The 15,772-nt window shown below is 49.7% G+C and overlaps 2 protein-coding genes across 3 annotated transcripts in view; one reads left to right on the forward strand and one right to left on the reverse strand.

Annotated features, from left to right (window-relative positions):
- Nucleotides 1-4,163, forward strand: part of KCTD10 (potassium channel tetramerization domain containing 10) — a 34,543-nt gene extending 30,380 nt beyond the window's left edge. For both annotated transcript variants that reach the window (XM_060119702.1, XM_060119703.1), the window contains exon 7: nt 1,412-4,163. In XM_060119702.1, the coding sequence (XP_059975685.1) occupies nt 1,412-1,636 (225 nt within the window). In that variant the 3' untranslated portion in view covers nt 1,637-4,163. The remainder of the gene's footprint in view (nt 1-1,411) is intronic.
- An 804-nt stretch (nt 4,164-4,967) lies between these two features.
- The window catches only part of MYO1H (myosin IH), a 46,726-nt gene continuing 35,921 nt past the window's right edge, over nt 4,968-15,772 (reverse strand). Inside the window, exons 20-31 of the mRNA XM_060118328.1 lie at nt 14,435-14,511; nt 12,761-12,829; nt 11,273-11,357; nt 10,422-10,581; nt 9,490-9,573; nt 8,611-8,704; nt 8,350-8,405; nt 7,346-7,481; nt 6,911-6,981; nt 6,679-6,776; nt 5,970-6,069; nt 4,968-4,991 (exon numbers count right to left, since the gene is read on the reverse strand). Coding sequence (XP_059974311.1) covers nt 4,968-4,991; nt 5,970-6,069; nt 6,679-6,776; nt 6,911-6,981; nt 7,346-7,481; nt 8,350-8,405; nt 8,611-8,704; nt 9,490-9,573; nt 10,422-10,581; nt 11,273-11,357; nt 12,761-12,829; nt 14,435-14,511 — 1,054 coding nt within the window. The remainder of the gene's footprint in view (nt 4,992-5,969; nt 6,070-6,678; nt 6,777-6,910; nt 6,982-7,345; nt 7,482-8,349; nt 8,406-8,610; nt 8,705-9,489; nt 9,574-10,421; nt 10,582-11,272; nt 11,358-12,760; nt 12,830-14,434; nt 14,512-15,772) is intronic.

Raw genomic sequence — 15,772 nt, forward strand, 5'->3', positions numbered from 1 at the left:
TTTTTTTTAGCTTCTTTGAACATTTGATTCATTAGTATTTAGAATGTATCCTAAAAGGTATGTATTGTTGTCAGGTAGCCAGGAAGGGAAAAACACTGAGTTTCTTTTTTTTCCTTTCAAAGATAGTGGGGGGACCAGAATTATTCACTTTTTCTCCTATGTTAACAAGACGTGCCTCTTTTCTTTCTTTTCTTTTTTTTTTTTTTTTTTTTGCGGTACGCGGGCCTCTCACTGTTGTGGCCTCTTCCGTTGCGGAGCACAGGCTCCGGACGGTCCTAGCTGCTCCGCAGCATGTGGGATCTTCCCGGACCAGGGCAAGAACCCGCGTCCCCTGCATCGGCAGGGGGACTCTCAACCACCGCGCCACCAGGGAAGCCTGTGCCTCTTTTCTTTACGGCTGTGAATTCCACCTGTAACCAGACTCTCCATTTGTCATAGTTTGGTTTTCTATGTACATGGATTGCCTCTGCCCTTGGATATTCAAAAGCTAATCATAATATTGATTAAACTTTAAAATAGTGACTTTACGTTTTTAGAGCTTAACTGCGAGCAAAGGCACTCAGAGACCTCGTGGTTGGATCCCAACTGTGTATAGATTCGTGGACGGGTTCCAGAGTGAGCCTGTGCTCATGTTCGTGCAGCTGGTTAGTGGTGGAGCCGGGGTGGAGGCCAGAGCCCCTCTCCTGGCTCCCTTGGCTCTGCCTCTTGTCCCTCAGGGCTCCTTCCTTTTTCCAGGGAGTTGGTGTTGGGATGGCTGCCCCTTCAGGCACAGTTTCCTCTCCTTCCATCCCACACTTCCGGGACCTGTGCTTTGGAGCTGTCACTCATGGTTCCTTGTCTCCCGTAACTGCACGGATGTTCCACCTGGGTTTCTGCGTAATCGGTACCTTCCCTGGCAGAACGTTTCAAGTGCTTTACCAGTTCTTACTGATTGCCTGGGACCCACCTCCAGCTCCCGGCGCCTGACCCCGAAGGGCAGTAAGCGCGCGCAGGGATTTACTGAGTGGGAGGGATTATGTCCATTTTATGAGGGTCCCCAGCTGGTCCCTGTTCAGAAAGGACGCTGCTTTAAGGTGTGGAACGCCTCGTGTACAAGGCTGCAGCCCTGATTGTTAGAAGCAACACATTGGGAATGACGTAAATGTCCAAAGGAAGGCAAACTGGGGGGCAGAGAGGGCAGGGCGATCTGTTTCACTGTGTCCCTTTTGTCTCTTGTGAATGTAGCGCCATGTGTAAGTGTTGCGTACTGACAATAAAAACTGCTTTAAACATAATAACGACGGTCTTACGGAGTCTTAGGGGCCTGGTGTAGACAGATGGCCCTGCTCAGAAGTCCTGGGTGGTGGCGGAGCTGGTGGGGTGAGGGGTTTGAGATGCTAATGTACCTGCCTTGTGTTTTGTGGGGCTACAGGTGGAGTTCCCTGAAGCCCGGATCTATGAGGAGACCCTGAATATTTTGCTGTATGAGGCCCAGGATGGCCGGGGACCTGACAACGCACTCCTGGAGGCCACGGGTGGGGCGGCCGGACGCTCCCACCACCTGGACGAGGACGAGGAGCGGGAGCGGGAGCGGATCGAGCGCGTGCGGCGGATCCACATCAAGCGCCCGGACGACCGGGCCCACCTCCACCAGTGAGCGGGCAGGGGGCCCCCGACTGCACCCCGCCCGCCCTGCTCCTCCCCGCTGTGCACTGATTCCCTGAGAGCTCCCGGGCCTCCCGCTTCCCCCCGCGTCCGGAGAGACTGCCTAAAAAGCCAGATGACGATTTTGGTATTTCTCGACCAGGTGAATGGATTGTCTTTACCCAGGTGAACACACCCCTGCTATTGACCAAGCTGGGTCCAAGGTCTCTGCTTTCCTGAGAATCCAAGAAGCACTGGAGCCAGGCTTTCCTGGTTCTGGAGGAAGAGGATGAATGGGTGTGGTGTGTATGTGAGAACTTGTCTGCGGTATTTATTTCTGTGGGTGTTGACTGCCTCTTTGAGCTTCTTGGGTCGCCTTCCCTCCAGGGTTCGGTTTGTCAACTCTGAGACGGGTCCTGTAGTCGGTGGTCAGCAGAGGTGTCTGCGAGCTCAGTGTTTCCACCCCAGCACCCTGGCCCCATTCCCGTGCCCGGCACAGGCTCCACGGCTTTGCGAACAGCCCATCCCGCCTCGGGCATCGATCCTAGAGCTTGTTGGTGAAGGACCACAGCTCGTGGCAGTGGAGATACCACCTGGGGGTTCCTGCCTCTCAGCCGCTGTTCCTAGTGTGGCTCTGGATGCCCAGCTCTGTTGAACGGGCAGGCCTGTCGCCCCTTCGGCTGGTCTGTGGGCTGGTGCTTGTTGGGACCCCACAGGGTCTGGCCGAGAGCAGAGCTGCCCCTTCCCCTGCCCTCCTTGTTGACCCACTCCATTCCAGGAAGGCTGCCTGGCCTGCTTACGGGCACAGCGCACAAACCACTGCCCGGTGGGCTCCATTCCTTCCTCCTTGGCCTTGTGCCCCGTTAAGTAGGGCTTACTGCCCCCAGCGGATGCCCTGCCCTTTGTTCTGGTGTCCAGACAGGACCACTGCTCACACCAGCAGCCTCAGGACGGCTCACCTGCTGTCAACGCAGCCGTCGCCTGGAGATCCCTTCCTGTCTCTCTGATTCTTACACAGTGTGGAGTGGCCATTGGTGAGCAGACGGAGAGGACGTGCAGATCCTTTTGGGTCCGGTCAGTGTGCGTGTTCATGTTTGTTTAAGGGACGTGTGCAAATGTGGATGAGGATGTGTGCCCATGGTGCCTGGGTGGCCCGCGCTGGAGCCCTGCTCTCTGCACGGCGCTCGTGTGGGACGGACGTTCTCGGTTACCTACCTCCCCGTCTCCACGCCCGTGACGCACAGAGGGGGTGGTGACGAACGTGGGTGGTTGAGACTAGGCTGGTAGAGTAGTTGCAAGGAGATTCGGATGTGTGTAAGGTATGGATGGGTTTTGTCTGCTATTCAAGGGAAACGTTTCCATTTTATACCAAAGGTATTAATACGGGCAGCCTTTGATACAGTGTATTCGAACAAAACGAGTTTATATTTTGAAATGGTTTTTACAGCTTAGACTTTGTACATCCTGCCCTACTTGTGACAGTTGTATGCCTTTATTTTGTATCCAGCAGCAAAGCCTACAATAAAACTTTAAAACAATCATGACCCAACCTAAAAATCATGTATCGGGTAGATGCTTTTTAAACTGTTGTGTGGGAAACTTTCATATTAGGCCATTTGGACTTTATTAAGTGCTAAGGAGGGGAGGGGAGGGGGCTTAAATAATGTTTTGTAAATATTTTATACTGTTTAAGTTTTAAACACCAACCCTGCTGTTTGGGTTGAACTTTTTTAGAAAGTTAAAGTGAATGTCAGTTCTGATGTTTTCTGTAGGAATGGAAAAGCCATCATGTAAGTTCTGTTTTTCAAATGTTTACGTGAAGAGTAACTAACTTTGTGGAACAGTCTGATTAGTTGGGGCTTGTACACCTTATGACCAAATGTTTCTGGCCGTCTCTCTACTTTCACATTTCCTTCAACTTTGCACTTGTAGTTTGGAGTCTTTGCTTCCCTGGGGTATGAACAAGTTCATGAAACATTCCATGGTGAGTGATACTGTTAGTTGCATACAGCCGTGAGCTGACCATGACAAAGTGTTGGCTGGTCCAGGCTCTGTTATCAAACATAATTCTACAAAGAACTGATTTCTCATGTGAGCACTAAAGGGCAACAAAAGTCAATATTTGTATTTAAGAACCATCCAAGTAAAACAAACACTGGCCTAAGATCTGGTGAAGAGCGAAGTTTTATTTCACTGTAATAACTTACAATGGAAAAAGCAGAACAGCTTTGGGTCCCTCGTAATGAGGCTTTTTTTCAAATAAGTCATCTGATTGTGGTGACTGGGGGCCTTGCCTCTCCATCGTCCTCCTGTAATGGCTTAGCAGGGGGGATCGCTGTGCAGGTACCCTGGCCCTCCCTCTGGAATGTGTCTTCTCTAGGGCTCCACCCAGAGTCACTGTAACACATCTGTGTCACTAACCTTTCTGTCTCTTTGTGCCATGAAAAAAAACGCTATGAGCTTCAGAAGTAGTCACTGTGTGTTGTACAAGCATCTGTGGACATATGTAAAATAAAAGTTATATAACGCTTCTACTTAAATCTGTTTTTCCGGGTCTTTTCAGAAACACCCAGCACAGTCCAGCCACTGAACTGAAGTGCAGTTCACAGGAAAGAGAGCAGAGATCCCACCTTGTACTTCACCACCTAAAGGTTGCTGCTCAGGGTGGAAAAGATGAGTCATTTTTCCGTAGTGTTTGAACTCAAACACTGGAAGGAAGTCTTGGGTGGAAATGCTGCTGGGCTTGTGAAACAGCAGTTGGCTGCTGTTGCCCCCGACTGCAGGTTTGGGGTGGGGAGAGCTACACCTCACCACGTGGAACCTAAAGCCGTGAAGGAATTGGGTATGTTTCTGAGTTCCATTTATTTAAAGCAGAATTCAGATTTTGCAGCTTTATGCTCTCAGACCACGTATAATACTTCATTGTGCCTCAGGGGCAGCATGACAAAGAGAATCTGTCATCCCCCCATACTGACACGTTCAAGTGCCCGTCAAGTGTAGGTCCTACTGGGGATGTTTAAAATCACCCCCTTGGGTGACTTGAGGTTGGCTCCCTAAAGAGAACATGCAGTGTGACAGAACACCTGAGGGTTTGGCCTTTGGCATAAGATGCCACTCTGCTTCTTCAGGGACGATCCTTTTCCTAGAGCTGCTGGAACCTTTGCTTGAAGGTGTCGCTAGCTGGACCAAATTCAAGCTTCCTGGGTGCTTTCCTCAGTTGCAGCAGAGAAACGGCGATGGGAGAGATCAGACGTCATCCTCCATCAGGACTTCATGCGGACCGACACCTGGGGAAGGTACATGCTGAGGTTTAGAGGTCTCTCCTCTCACTCAGGAGGCGGCAGTTAGCGGTGCAGCCGCCCGCGTGGCTGAGGGGGACATGGACAAGCCGTGAGCGGCCAAGCCCCGTCCCCCGCACCGTCTCCTGCCCCACCTCCCGTGAGACAAGCCACGTCCAGAAGTGGGCTCACTGAGGCCTCTCAGCTTCAGCCTGAGCCAGCCAGGGAGGAATGGGGGTAAGTTTACAGCATGTAAACTGAAAAGTCACCTTATACTTTACATTAAAACTCATGCTTCAGTATTTTAACTTGTCCCCAAAGGAGTTAACGGTATCCGGGGGCAATTACATGTACTCTTTGTCCACAAAACAATTTCATCGTTAAATGTATGAGACAGTCCATGTTGTCAGACCATTTTTTAGTTTGTATATATATATACCAGGTATTCATAATTTGCTACAAACTACGTTTTAAAGATTCATCCCCCTCAGCTTTCAGTTTGCCATTTGCCAGCACAATTGGATCAGACTTGCTAGGGAGGGCAAAAGCACCGAGCACTCAGGCTCGACTTCTTAAGATGTGCCTGGTTCCCAAACCTCTCCTCCTCAGTCCTGGGATCCTTGTTTTCCAGAGCCCAGGCCTCATCCCCAGCCAGTTACGTCATGGTGTCGGGGAGCGGGTCGGGGGAGACACACACACTGGTATTTTTCGAAGCTCGCCAGGAGTTTCCCCCGTGGAGACTCACTTGAGAACCACATGATAGGGCACAAGGCCTTTGACACCCAGTGAAGAGTTGGGCTTTGACATTTAACATTGTGAAAAGTTTAATGTCAACTTCTGGTTCACTGACAAATGTGAGTAAACTGTTTTCCTTTTCATCCAGTTTTGAATGTACACCTCTAGTACCCATTCCTTCCTATTTTTCAACGTAGAATCAGGGACAGAGGGAGAAATGAACTAGATTCTGATTCTGGTCAATCGACAGGAGGACTGAAATAGGGAGAATTTTAACCTATAGTCTTCTTTGAAACTGCTTACACCTCCCCCTCCCCAGACACGGCCACTCACCACTGTTAACTGTCCGTTTTTATCTTTATAGATTTGTTCTTCTGGTCCGGTGTCAAAAACTATTGTGCCTTCTTTTCCAGGACTAATATAAAACTGTAAACTTAAAATACACAAAGTGATAAATTACTGGCATACTCTATTTTTTCCTTCAGCTTTGGGTCTGCAAAAGAAATTCACTTGTGGTGCTTACTAGTTTCAAGATCAAATTCCTGTTTCATTACAGAGTTTTATTGTCTGTTTGAGTAATCGAAAGAAAACCGTTTCTGCAACTGGGAAAATGGCCATGCCTTCCTGTAGTTATTTTCAAATCAGTTTAGCACAGTTCTTCCACAGGCATCAACAGCAGAGGTGTGGTTGGCACCTGCTCTCGCCCAGGGGAGGGGGGGGTCCCCCTTTCACTGGGTGACAAATTCCCTTAGGACCATAAGCACCTCCTTTGAAAACTAGATGGTGAAACCACTGTTTATTCCCTTGGGTGAATAAGTGATCACTGACTTCATTTCTGTGGAGCCCAAGTCCTAGGGGGTGAGGAGGGAAGAAAGCTGGTGATCGGAGGGGGCAAGGGTTACCCCACCCCTTGCGGGTAGGCAGTTCTTACTTTACGGGGAGGGGCAGGCCTGGGTGAAACGATTAACATTTGCGTCTTCCTTGATCTGTTAATAGACACTTAACATTGAATGACTTCCTGAGTACAGACGCAACCACCTACCTTCCCTGAACAACATTTACAACGTTCTCCTTCTTAACCAGCATGACGAGTTTAGTAACTGCCTCAAATATGTGTTTGCACTGTAAGACGGCATCCCCCTGCGACAGAGAGGAGAGAACACGGCCGGTTCAGTGGTAGCGGCTTCAAAGAAGAACATCACTGAGGTTTCACTGGGGGCAGCTAAAGATTTTGGCAGTGTTTCCCTCTGTTAGCAGCCCTGTAGCTGTGTTACCTTTTGCTTGTTGTGTTCTGGCGAAACGTGAATGACTAAGATTCCGTCACTGAAGCTGCTGGTAGAGACACCTTAGGACAGATCCAAAGTTAGAGGCCAGGAACTGGACAACTTGACATTAATACAGAAAAAAGGCGTGCCTTGGGGGTCCCCAACCCCAGGCTTTTTCCCTCCTAGCTGGGCCAAGTGGGGTGGCCCTGCAGTCAGCACCTGTGCTCGGAATAAAAAGCTGGTCCCTGTTAAAGGTGCCTAGTGTCCGACCCGGATGCCGGAGTGAGACGCCGTTGGCGTTTATGCTAGAATAAGAGGCACAGCCCGGGCGGCCCTGGGTTTTGTGGGCACTCTTCACTCTTTCAGTGAAAGGTTGCTTCATTGCTGGTGTGCCCGGGAGCTGAGTCAACCCAGTGAATTTTCTGAAGATTGCCTGCTTCTTACCTTTGAGCGCAGGGTACTCTATTTTCTGCTTGATTTTGGCAAGTTCCACCACGTAAGCTGCTTTCTCAGTGAGAATGAGTTGCCTCTGCCGTGTCTTGAAGCCTTTCCTGTCATATTTAATGACCGGGATGCCGTACTGCAAGGAGGTGACCGTCACTACGAGGCGACGCTTGCTTCGCGGGGGAGGGCGGCCGCGTACCGAGTGCCTTGTTACTCGGCCTCTGGAAACGTTGCTTCGAGCGCCCGAACGGAGAGGGGCTCAAACGGATTTTGCATAAATGAGTTTTCCCTGAACCCTGGCTCTCTGCATGAAAGGCTGTGATTCCTGGCTCTGCCTATGGCGTTGACCTTCTGAGGTATTCAAGGCCACAGCCACTTGCCTCACGGGGCTGCTCTGAAAGGTCAGCAGAGATGAAGATGCTCTGCAGGCGTTAAGAGCCCTGACAGCCAGAGGGTAATCCAACCTAGTCACAGGTGTCTAGTCCCCAGGGACCGAAGTGACCGAGCAGCCACTGGAGCCAGTCACCAGCTGCCGCATGCCAGGCCTGTGCCCTTCACACCATCAACCCCTCCGTCCTCCCCGTTCACAGAAGGATGGAGGCACCGAAGGCGTAAGTCACCTGCCCAGGATCACAAGTCACCTGCCCAGGATCACACAGCTAAGTTATGAAACCCACGTCGGTGCCCAGGCACACTGCTTCTGATAGGGGATGTTTAATGATTAAGTGTATGCCTGCGTTTCTCTCAACTTCATAGAAAGCCAAACACAGTTCCTGGGTGACAGATGAGGACCATAAGAACAGCCACAGGTACCTAACAGTCACGTTATCGTGATCCCTGTCATCTTAACACCCAGAGCATCACAGCTGAGAGCCCGGCCCACGCACACGCACCCCTGCCTTTAAATAGTGCTTCCAGACCCCCTTCACGTAGAAGACAGACCCTGTTTGTTCTCAGACCCCACGGGGGAATCCTGTCTCAGGCAAGGACACACATTTCCTTACCTGGATTTTCTCACTGCTGATGAGTTGAAGCACTTTGGGATTAATGTCTCCTTCATCTAAGGAAGCAACCAGAACACAGCGAATCATCACTAAATACCACCCCAGTGCACAAGCCACTGGCATCTGCTGGTTTTCTGTCCCTCTGTGACCAAGAGCTCAACCTGGGAGATAGCTGTCAGGAAATGTGGATCAAGCATCTTCCTTTGACTTTTTTTTTCTTAAATAGGGGAAGTGAGCACATAGATGAAAAAAGGGACTTACCTATTCGGCTGTTGGCAAAGGGTTGATTTAAGCTTTCTGCATAGCCTTCTTTCTTTCCCCTGAATATTTCACTTGTAATCGCCTTTTGCTGCATCTGGTAATACATAATTAAAAGTACAAAATGGTAGCCATGAGGCTTTTGGGGACCTAAAGAGGTCCACACTAGTGCTTGCTTCCCTGAATAAGTAAGGCTCCTCAGGAGCCTTGTCATACTTCTGCATAGGAGTCAGAACACATAGAAGTCAAACACATTTGGCTTTGGCCAAAATGCTCCAAAAATTCTACTGATTAGAGTCTGAAGTTGACACTTAGGCTTGTCTATGCTTGCACTGACTTCCTGGAAGTGGAATTTTCAGAGTTGCCAGTTTCTTCTAGGTCAGAGATCCCAAAATGCAGCCCGTGGGCCAAATCCAGTAAAAAAAAAATTTTGGAGCGCAGCCATGCCATTCATTTACAGGTTGTCTCTGGCAGCTTGTGTGTACCAGGGCAGAATAATTTCAACAGAGATGGTGTGGCCGGCAAAGCCTAGAATATTACCCTCTAGCTCTTTACAGAAAAAGTCTGCCGACCAGCAAATGAACATAAACAGAACTATGCCACCAGCAGAGAAGGGGCCCTGCATGCTTTGCAGTTCTGAGGTCGTCTAGTTGGTGTTCCCATGGTAACAAAAGAGCGATGCTACTTTTAACAGCTGCCAGTTAACAAGGGCTCTGTGCTAAGTGGTCTCCATGCATTTTATCCTCAAAGCATGTATGAGGCATGAGCCTCGTGTGACCCTTGGCTTACAGGTGAGATGGTGGGTGAGGACTGCTGACCCTCCAGGGGCCAGCACCCACCCCTCCAGCATCTTGCCACCTGCCCGCAACGCCACGTCCCTACCAGGGCTTTCCTCTCGGCTGTGATCCCTTGGCAGTACTTCCGGACCAGGTTCCTCACGCACATTTTCCTGAGCAGATTCGATGCCTGCGTGGAGAACACTCTTCTTTTCCACCTGCCTCCCTCACCCGCCCCCGCTTTAGGCTTCAGCTGCCAAAACAGAAGCTTTGAAAGCACAGCTGAATTCAGTTTGAGGTAAAGGACAGCCTTAACATTTTCTAGTCAAAGAAAGCAGCTCATCTTCCAGTTTTGGACTCACTGTTCGCTACTGCTAAACTAGTGGTTCCTAGTTGTTTTTTTTTTGTGGTACGCGGGCCTCTCACTGTTGTGGCCTCCCCCGTTGCGGAGCACAGGCTCCAGACGTGCAGGCTCAGCGGCCATGGGTCACGGACCCAGCCACTCTGCGGCATGTGGGATCTTCCCGGACCAGGGCACGAACCCGTGTCCCCTGCATTGGCAGGCGGACTCTCAACCACTGCGCCACCAGGGAAGCCCTGTTCCTAATCCTGAATGAGTTTTGAGTCACCTGAGTTGCTGGCCAGGAGGTTCCTAGAGACACCGATTCAATGGGCCCGGGTTGGGGCCCAGGAATCTTAGTCACCCCCACTCTGTGCTCCAGACACAGAGGGTCCCCAGAGCATCTTCTGAGAAACACTGTTCTAGGCAACAGTCCCTAAACCCATCTGAAATGTTACATCAAGGACAGAAAGCATTCAAGAGTGCTCTGTGTAAACAGACCTCCACGGGCTTTGTAATTCTAGAGAGGATATACGAACTGTGAAGAGTTAAATCCCTTGGGCATCGCTCTTGCAGGGAAGTGGTTTGTCCGCTGAGGCAGCCCTTTCAAGGAAAGGGAGTCAGCACCAAAAAGTACACAAGTTGAGCTCCATCCGTGCCCACGTCATTTGCAACGTGAGTTCTAGAACAGTCCTTACATTTTCCAAGAGGCCAGGAGGCCTCAGCCAGCTCCTGTCCAAGACGTTCTTTGGGACATGATACCGAAGATTCAAGATGTAATTCTTCCGCACGTACACAATGAACTCCTCATTGTCAGGACAGAGGGGCTTGTTGCGATTGATGAATCCCTTTATGAACCTAAGCGGGAGAGAGTTTTGTTCGTTTTCTATTGCTTCACTTCCCATTTCTTCACTGAAACTTGCGTTCTCTCCCCCACTGGTTTGATTCAACGGTGGCCAAAACGGTGGAGATGAGTTTGTTCGCCAAGTAGGGCCACAGGCCAAATCTGGCCCAAAGATAGGTTCTATTTCACCCACACCACTTTTTTTGTTTTGTTTTGAGTGACCTGAATTCATTGCCAACAACAACAACAACAACAAACTGGGAAGTATTACATGAAAGCCAGATTTCCAGCTTTCCTTGAAAAAAAAAAAGATCTGCCAACACTGGCCTGGCCACAGTCTGCTAAAGTGGAGTAGTGACCGCCCCTCTTAGGTGGACTGAGCTTTCCAGTTTGCCGCAGTCCCTACCCTACCTTATTGCCTTATCCCAGCTCATGAGACTTGCTGTCCCTGCCTGGCCTCAGAAGGCATTCGACTTTGTGACCTTTGCACTAGGCTAAGAGAAACAACAAACGTTCTGAGTTGTGATCCCTGTCAAATTAGGGAGCTCAGAGGAAGGAGATAGAACAGAATTCCTAAGGGTTGACATCCTGCAGGGAAGATTACTTTTCTGCCCAAAGCCAAAACCTCCAAGTCCATGACCACCCTCTGCAGCACAATAGCACTTAGAGACCTTTCCTCCCTACTGGACCCAACTGAGAACTTACTTTCTTATAATCTGCACAGCCCACTTTCTCCTTTTGGCCTCCTTCCGAGCCAGGGCTCCACGCCAGTGGGCTTCAAGTTTAATGGCTGAAAGAGTTCACTGCTGGCATTAGAAGGTGAGCACAATCACTTAAATACAAAAGCCTTTTCCAGAATTATTCATCCACTCCACAAACACCTGGATGCCCAGCACAGCACTCCGCTAGCCCTCGAGATGGAAAGTGGGATGAGAGTCATCAGTCTCTACCTGGACGTGCCCAGACGGACAACTGAACCAGAGTGACAGAGGAGCAGAGGGTGCTGGGAAGCATCAAGGGAAGCTCCAAAATTATGCAAGGGGGTCAGTTTTCTGAGGTCTTTTTGAGAGACCGGAGTGGCACTTGACGGCACAGATTAGTCTCGCCACTGCATTTGCTTTGTCTCACCCTGCGTTTAGTTTTAGTTGTCTACGTTAAAAAATGGGGATACATAAATTGGGACACAAAAATCAGATTTCTGGCTTGTGTTCCAATTTTTAAATGCTTTTCAGGTTGTTTTTCCAGTTAATTCAGATATTTAAAATGCTTTTATTTTATTCCTCATGGCCACATTGTTACAAAAACAAACAACTGGAAACAACCCAAATGTCCATCAACGGAACAGCTAAATTATGGTACGCTCATATAGCACACAGGGGTCAGGAAACTGCGGCCCTCGGGCTGGCCACCTGTGTCTGTAAGTAAAGTTTTATTGCAATAGAAATGTCGCAGAAGAAAAATACAAACAGCATAATATGGAGTTCAAAACATTCCAGCCTACAAGTATATTATTTAGTGATGCATCCATAGATGATAAAATTATAAAGAAAAACAAGGAAATAATGCAAAGTTCAGAAGAATAGTGTGTGTGTTGGGGGGCTGCTGAGAAGTGATTGGGGAGGGACAAAGTGCAGGGGCTCCAAGTGCACTCATGGTGTTAGTAACCTTTAAAAAAATTATTCTTTAAACGTGCATGGACTTCCCTGGTGGCACAGTGGTTAAGAATCCGCCTGCCAGTGGAAGGGACATGGGTTCGAGCCCTGGTCCGGGAAGATCCCGCATGCCGCAGAGCAACTAAGCCCGTGCGCCACAACTACTGAGCCTGCGCTCTAGAGCCCGCGAGCCACAACTACTGAAGCCCACATGCCTAGAGCCTGTGCTCTGCAACAAGAGAAGCCACCGCAATGAGAAGCCCGCGCACTGCAATGAAGACCCAACTCAGACAAAAATAAATTTAAAAAACACATGCATATGTTGTGGATCAAATAAAACGTGTGGAACAAGTAAAGGCTACATTGTTATATAGAGTAAAAATGAGGCCCTAGAACCAGACCCCGAGAATGCCCGACACCAAGGTTTCAAGGCCAGGCAGGCAAAAAGGATGCTCAAAGGAGCCTGTGGGTCTAGGTGCCACGTGGATAAGAGGGAAACTGGGGGCCATGGCAAACCTGAGAGGTCCTGTTCAGTTCTTACCTGCTTGTCTTTTTCTCACGTATGCTCTCCTTTCCAGGCAGCCTTTGTACATGGCTTGGATTCTCGCAACTTAAAAGAAAACAAAACTTTTGGTGAAATGGCTTTCAGTTGCGCAGCTTGGTAGGTGTGACCTTCAGGGGAGGAGTCAGCAGTGGCCCTAGGGGCGTGCAGGGTAGAGGTGACAGGAAGCCACGGGATACGATAGGACAGAAACGAGAGTGGGTGGGTTACATTCAGCCTGAGCGCCAGAGCTGGCCAGTAACTGGGGCTCCCTTTCTTCCTCTTGCCTTCCCCCAGCTAAGGAACAGAACCACCGTCTGGAGGGCTTGCTGGCCCCTGGTTCTAGGCATTGTATTTCATCCTCCCACCCAACCCTGCAAGGCAGGCAGGCAGGCAGGCATCAGCACATTTCACAAAGGGGATCACAGACCCAGCCGGTGAAGACCCTTGCCAGGTGCGAGGCAACCACGCGGCTATGAAGCAGGAGTGTGAACCCAGGGCTGTGGAACCACACACAGGCCCTGTAGCTCCTCCATTCACAGCGTGCCCCCTCCACCCAGTGACTGGGGTCCCCCCACAGACCAAGCTCCTCGAGGGTCCCGCACACCAGCAGCATCACATCCCCTGGGAGCTGGGGAGAAATGTTAACCCAGGCCCCCGCATTCAGCACCTGCCCATGAACCTGATCTGGGTGATCAGTGCCCGCTGCCGGAGGGGTCAAAAACAGACCACCAAGCACAGTGGTTACGAGCCCACGCCCTGAAGCCAGACAGACACACACTCAAACCCCAGCTCTGCTGCTGTTGGGCCTCAACTTCCCCACATGTAAAGTGGAGATGATAATAGCAGTCGTCCACAGGTTTGTTCCGAGGATACAATGAGATCCTGAATACAGCAAAGCACTGAGGTGACTCAGGCAGAGCTGGTCTCAGCCGGCCAGGTGAGACCTCAGAGGGGAAGCCCCTACCCACTGGTAGTTGTGCTTTGTGATTTTTTGCACTTTCCTCCCGTCTGAGTTTTCTCATTCACCACATTCACAACACACACCCCGGCTGTGGGCTTCATAGCTACACCTTCTGACATCAGACACTTATACAAATGAAGGTTTAAAAAAACTTGGGCTTCCCTGGTGGCGCAGTGGTTGAGAGTCCGCCTGCCAATGCAGGGGACACGGGTTCTTGCCGCGGTCTGGGAAGATCCCACATGCCGCGGAGCAGCTGGACCCGTGGGCCATGGCCGCTGAGCCTGCGCGTCTGGAGCCTGTGCTCCGCAATGGGACAGGCCACAACAGTGAGAGGCCCATGTACCGCAAAAAAAAAAACCCACACCTTCATTTAAGGGGGATGGACTCCATCAGTTTAGGTCCTAGTATGGCACAACAAAGTTGGATCCAAACTAAAAATGAGGCAGAACTACAGTGTTTAAGTTTCCAGGTGCATCCATGACAGCCCTCCAAACATAAGGGATAAATTCACCTGTGTCTTATAATCCTGTTGCCTTGTTCTGGTTTAAGGCATAAATTCACCTGTATCTTATAATCCTGTTACCTTGTTCTGGGTTTCCAAAGCCAGTGCTTCTAGCATTATATCAAACACTCATGTTTAAGATGTTTCCCAAGCTAAGCTTGTTCATATCACATTCTGTTAAAATCAGGGCAGGGAAAAAAAACCATACCTAATTGATGTTTACTAAATTCAAAGGCATCTTCAGTAGCAAACAGAGTTCTGGGGAAGCGAATGAATATTTTGGATCTAGAAATGAAAAAAATGTTTTAATTATTAACTGGTCATCACCATCTGTAGTGGATTCAATAGTGTCCTCCCCCCGCCCCCAAAGTCACATCCACTTAGATCCTCAGAATGTGATTCTTATTTGGAAATACGGTCTTTGCAGATGTCATCAAGGTAAAGATTGAGATAAAATCACACTAAATCCAATGAGAGTGTTCTTATAAGAGAGAGGGAAAGACACACAGATGCAGGGGAGAAGGCCACGTGAAGACAGAGGCAGAGATACTGCCACAAGCCAAGGGATGTCAGGAGCCACTGGAAGCAGCAAGGAAGCATCCTCCCAGAGAGACATCAGAGGGAGCACGGCCCTGCCAACACCCGGATTTTGGCCTTCTGGCCTCCAGAAATGTGAGAAAATAAATTTCTGTTGTTTTAAGCCAACCAGTCTGTAGTTAATTCATTAGGCAGCCCTAGGAAGTTAATTCACCTTCCTAACCCAAAGTGACTTCCCTGGGCTTTAAAAAGTGATGACAGAGAATATGGGTCTAAGTTTAGGAGAAGATCCCATCAGCCAGCAAAGATAAATTATAAATATTGAGCTCATATTGCCTGCCCTCTCAGGCTCCCCGGCAACCCACCCTTTGAGGGAAACTTCCCAGGCCAGCCACTGGGGGACAGCAGTGCATCGTGCCACGTGAACCCATCAGAGGTTTTATACCGGGGACAGATAACACCTCTGACCTCCATGACCCACCTCCCACTGGATGTGCTAAGCCCTATTCCTCAGAAATCTGGCTTGGAAAAGTGACTGCTCCTTGGAGCAGGGCCCAGAATAGAAGGATAAAGGATGGAATGGGGCCAGGGTGGTCATAGAGGGCCATGTACAAGTTGGCAGGGAAAGCCCACTGACAGATTCAAAGGCAGAGATCCCTGACGCTGGAATCTCTGCAGCCTGGGAGTAGATCCTCTTCATGCGTGGGCCCTGTTCTTTGCAATCAAATGAACGCTGACCAAAATGTCTAAGAGAACAGATGAAAATTATCCTGGTTCACCCCGCTGAGTTCTGCCTTGACGCTTTCAATGTGTACGAAAAGTCCTCCTGCTCACGGACGACAACTCTACAGTGATGATACCTCGAGTTCTAGAACACCACTTTCTGGGAGATGCTAGAGGAGCTTTCTCGTCGCCGAGGTCCTGATATCCCCTCTGAGAAGTCATGCATACATTTTGAACAATGAAAGAATGTAGGCACAGAGAGATTAGGGAATTTGCGCTGACACCC

The sequence above is a fragment of the Mesoplodon densirostris genome, chromosome 15 (genome assembly GCF_025265405.1).
Source record: "Mesoplodon densirostris isolate mMesDen1 chromosome 15, mMesDen1 primary haplotype, whole genome shotgun sequence".
Taxonomy (NCBI): domain Eukaryota; kingdom Metazoa; phylum Chordata; class Mammalia; order Artiodactyla; family Ziphiidae; genus Mesoplodon; species Mesoplodon densirostris.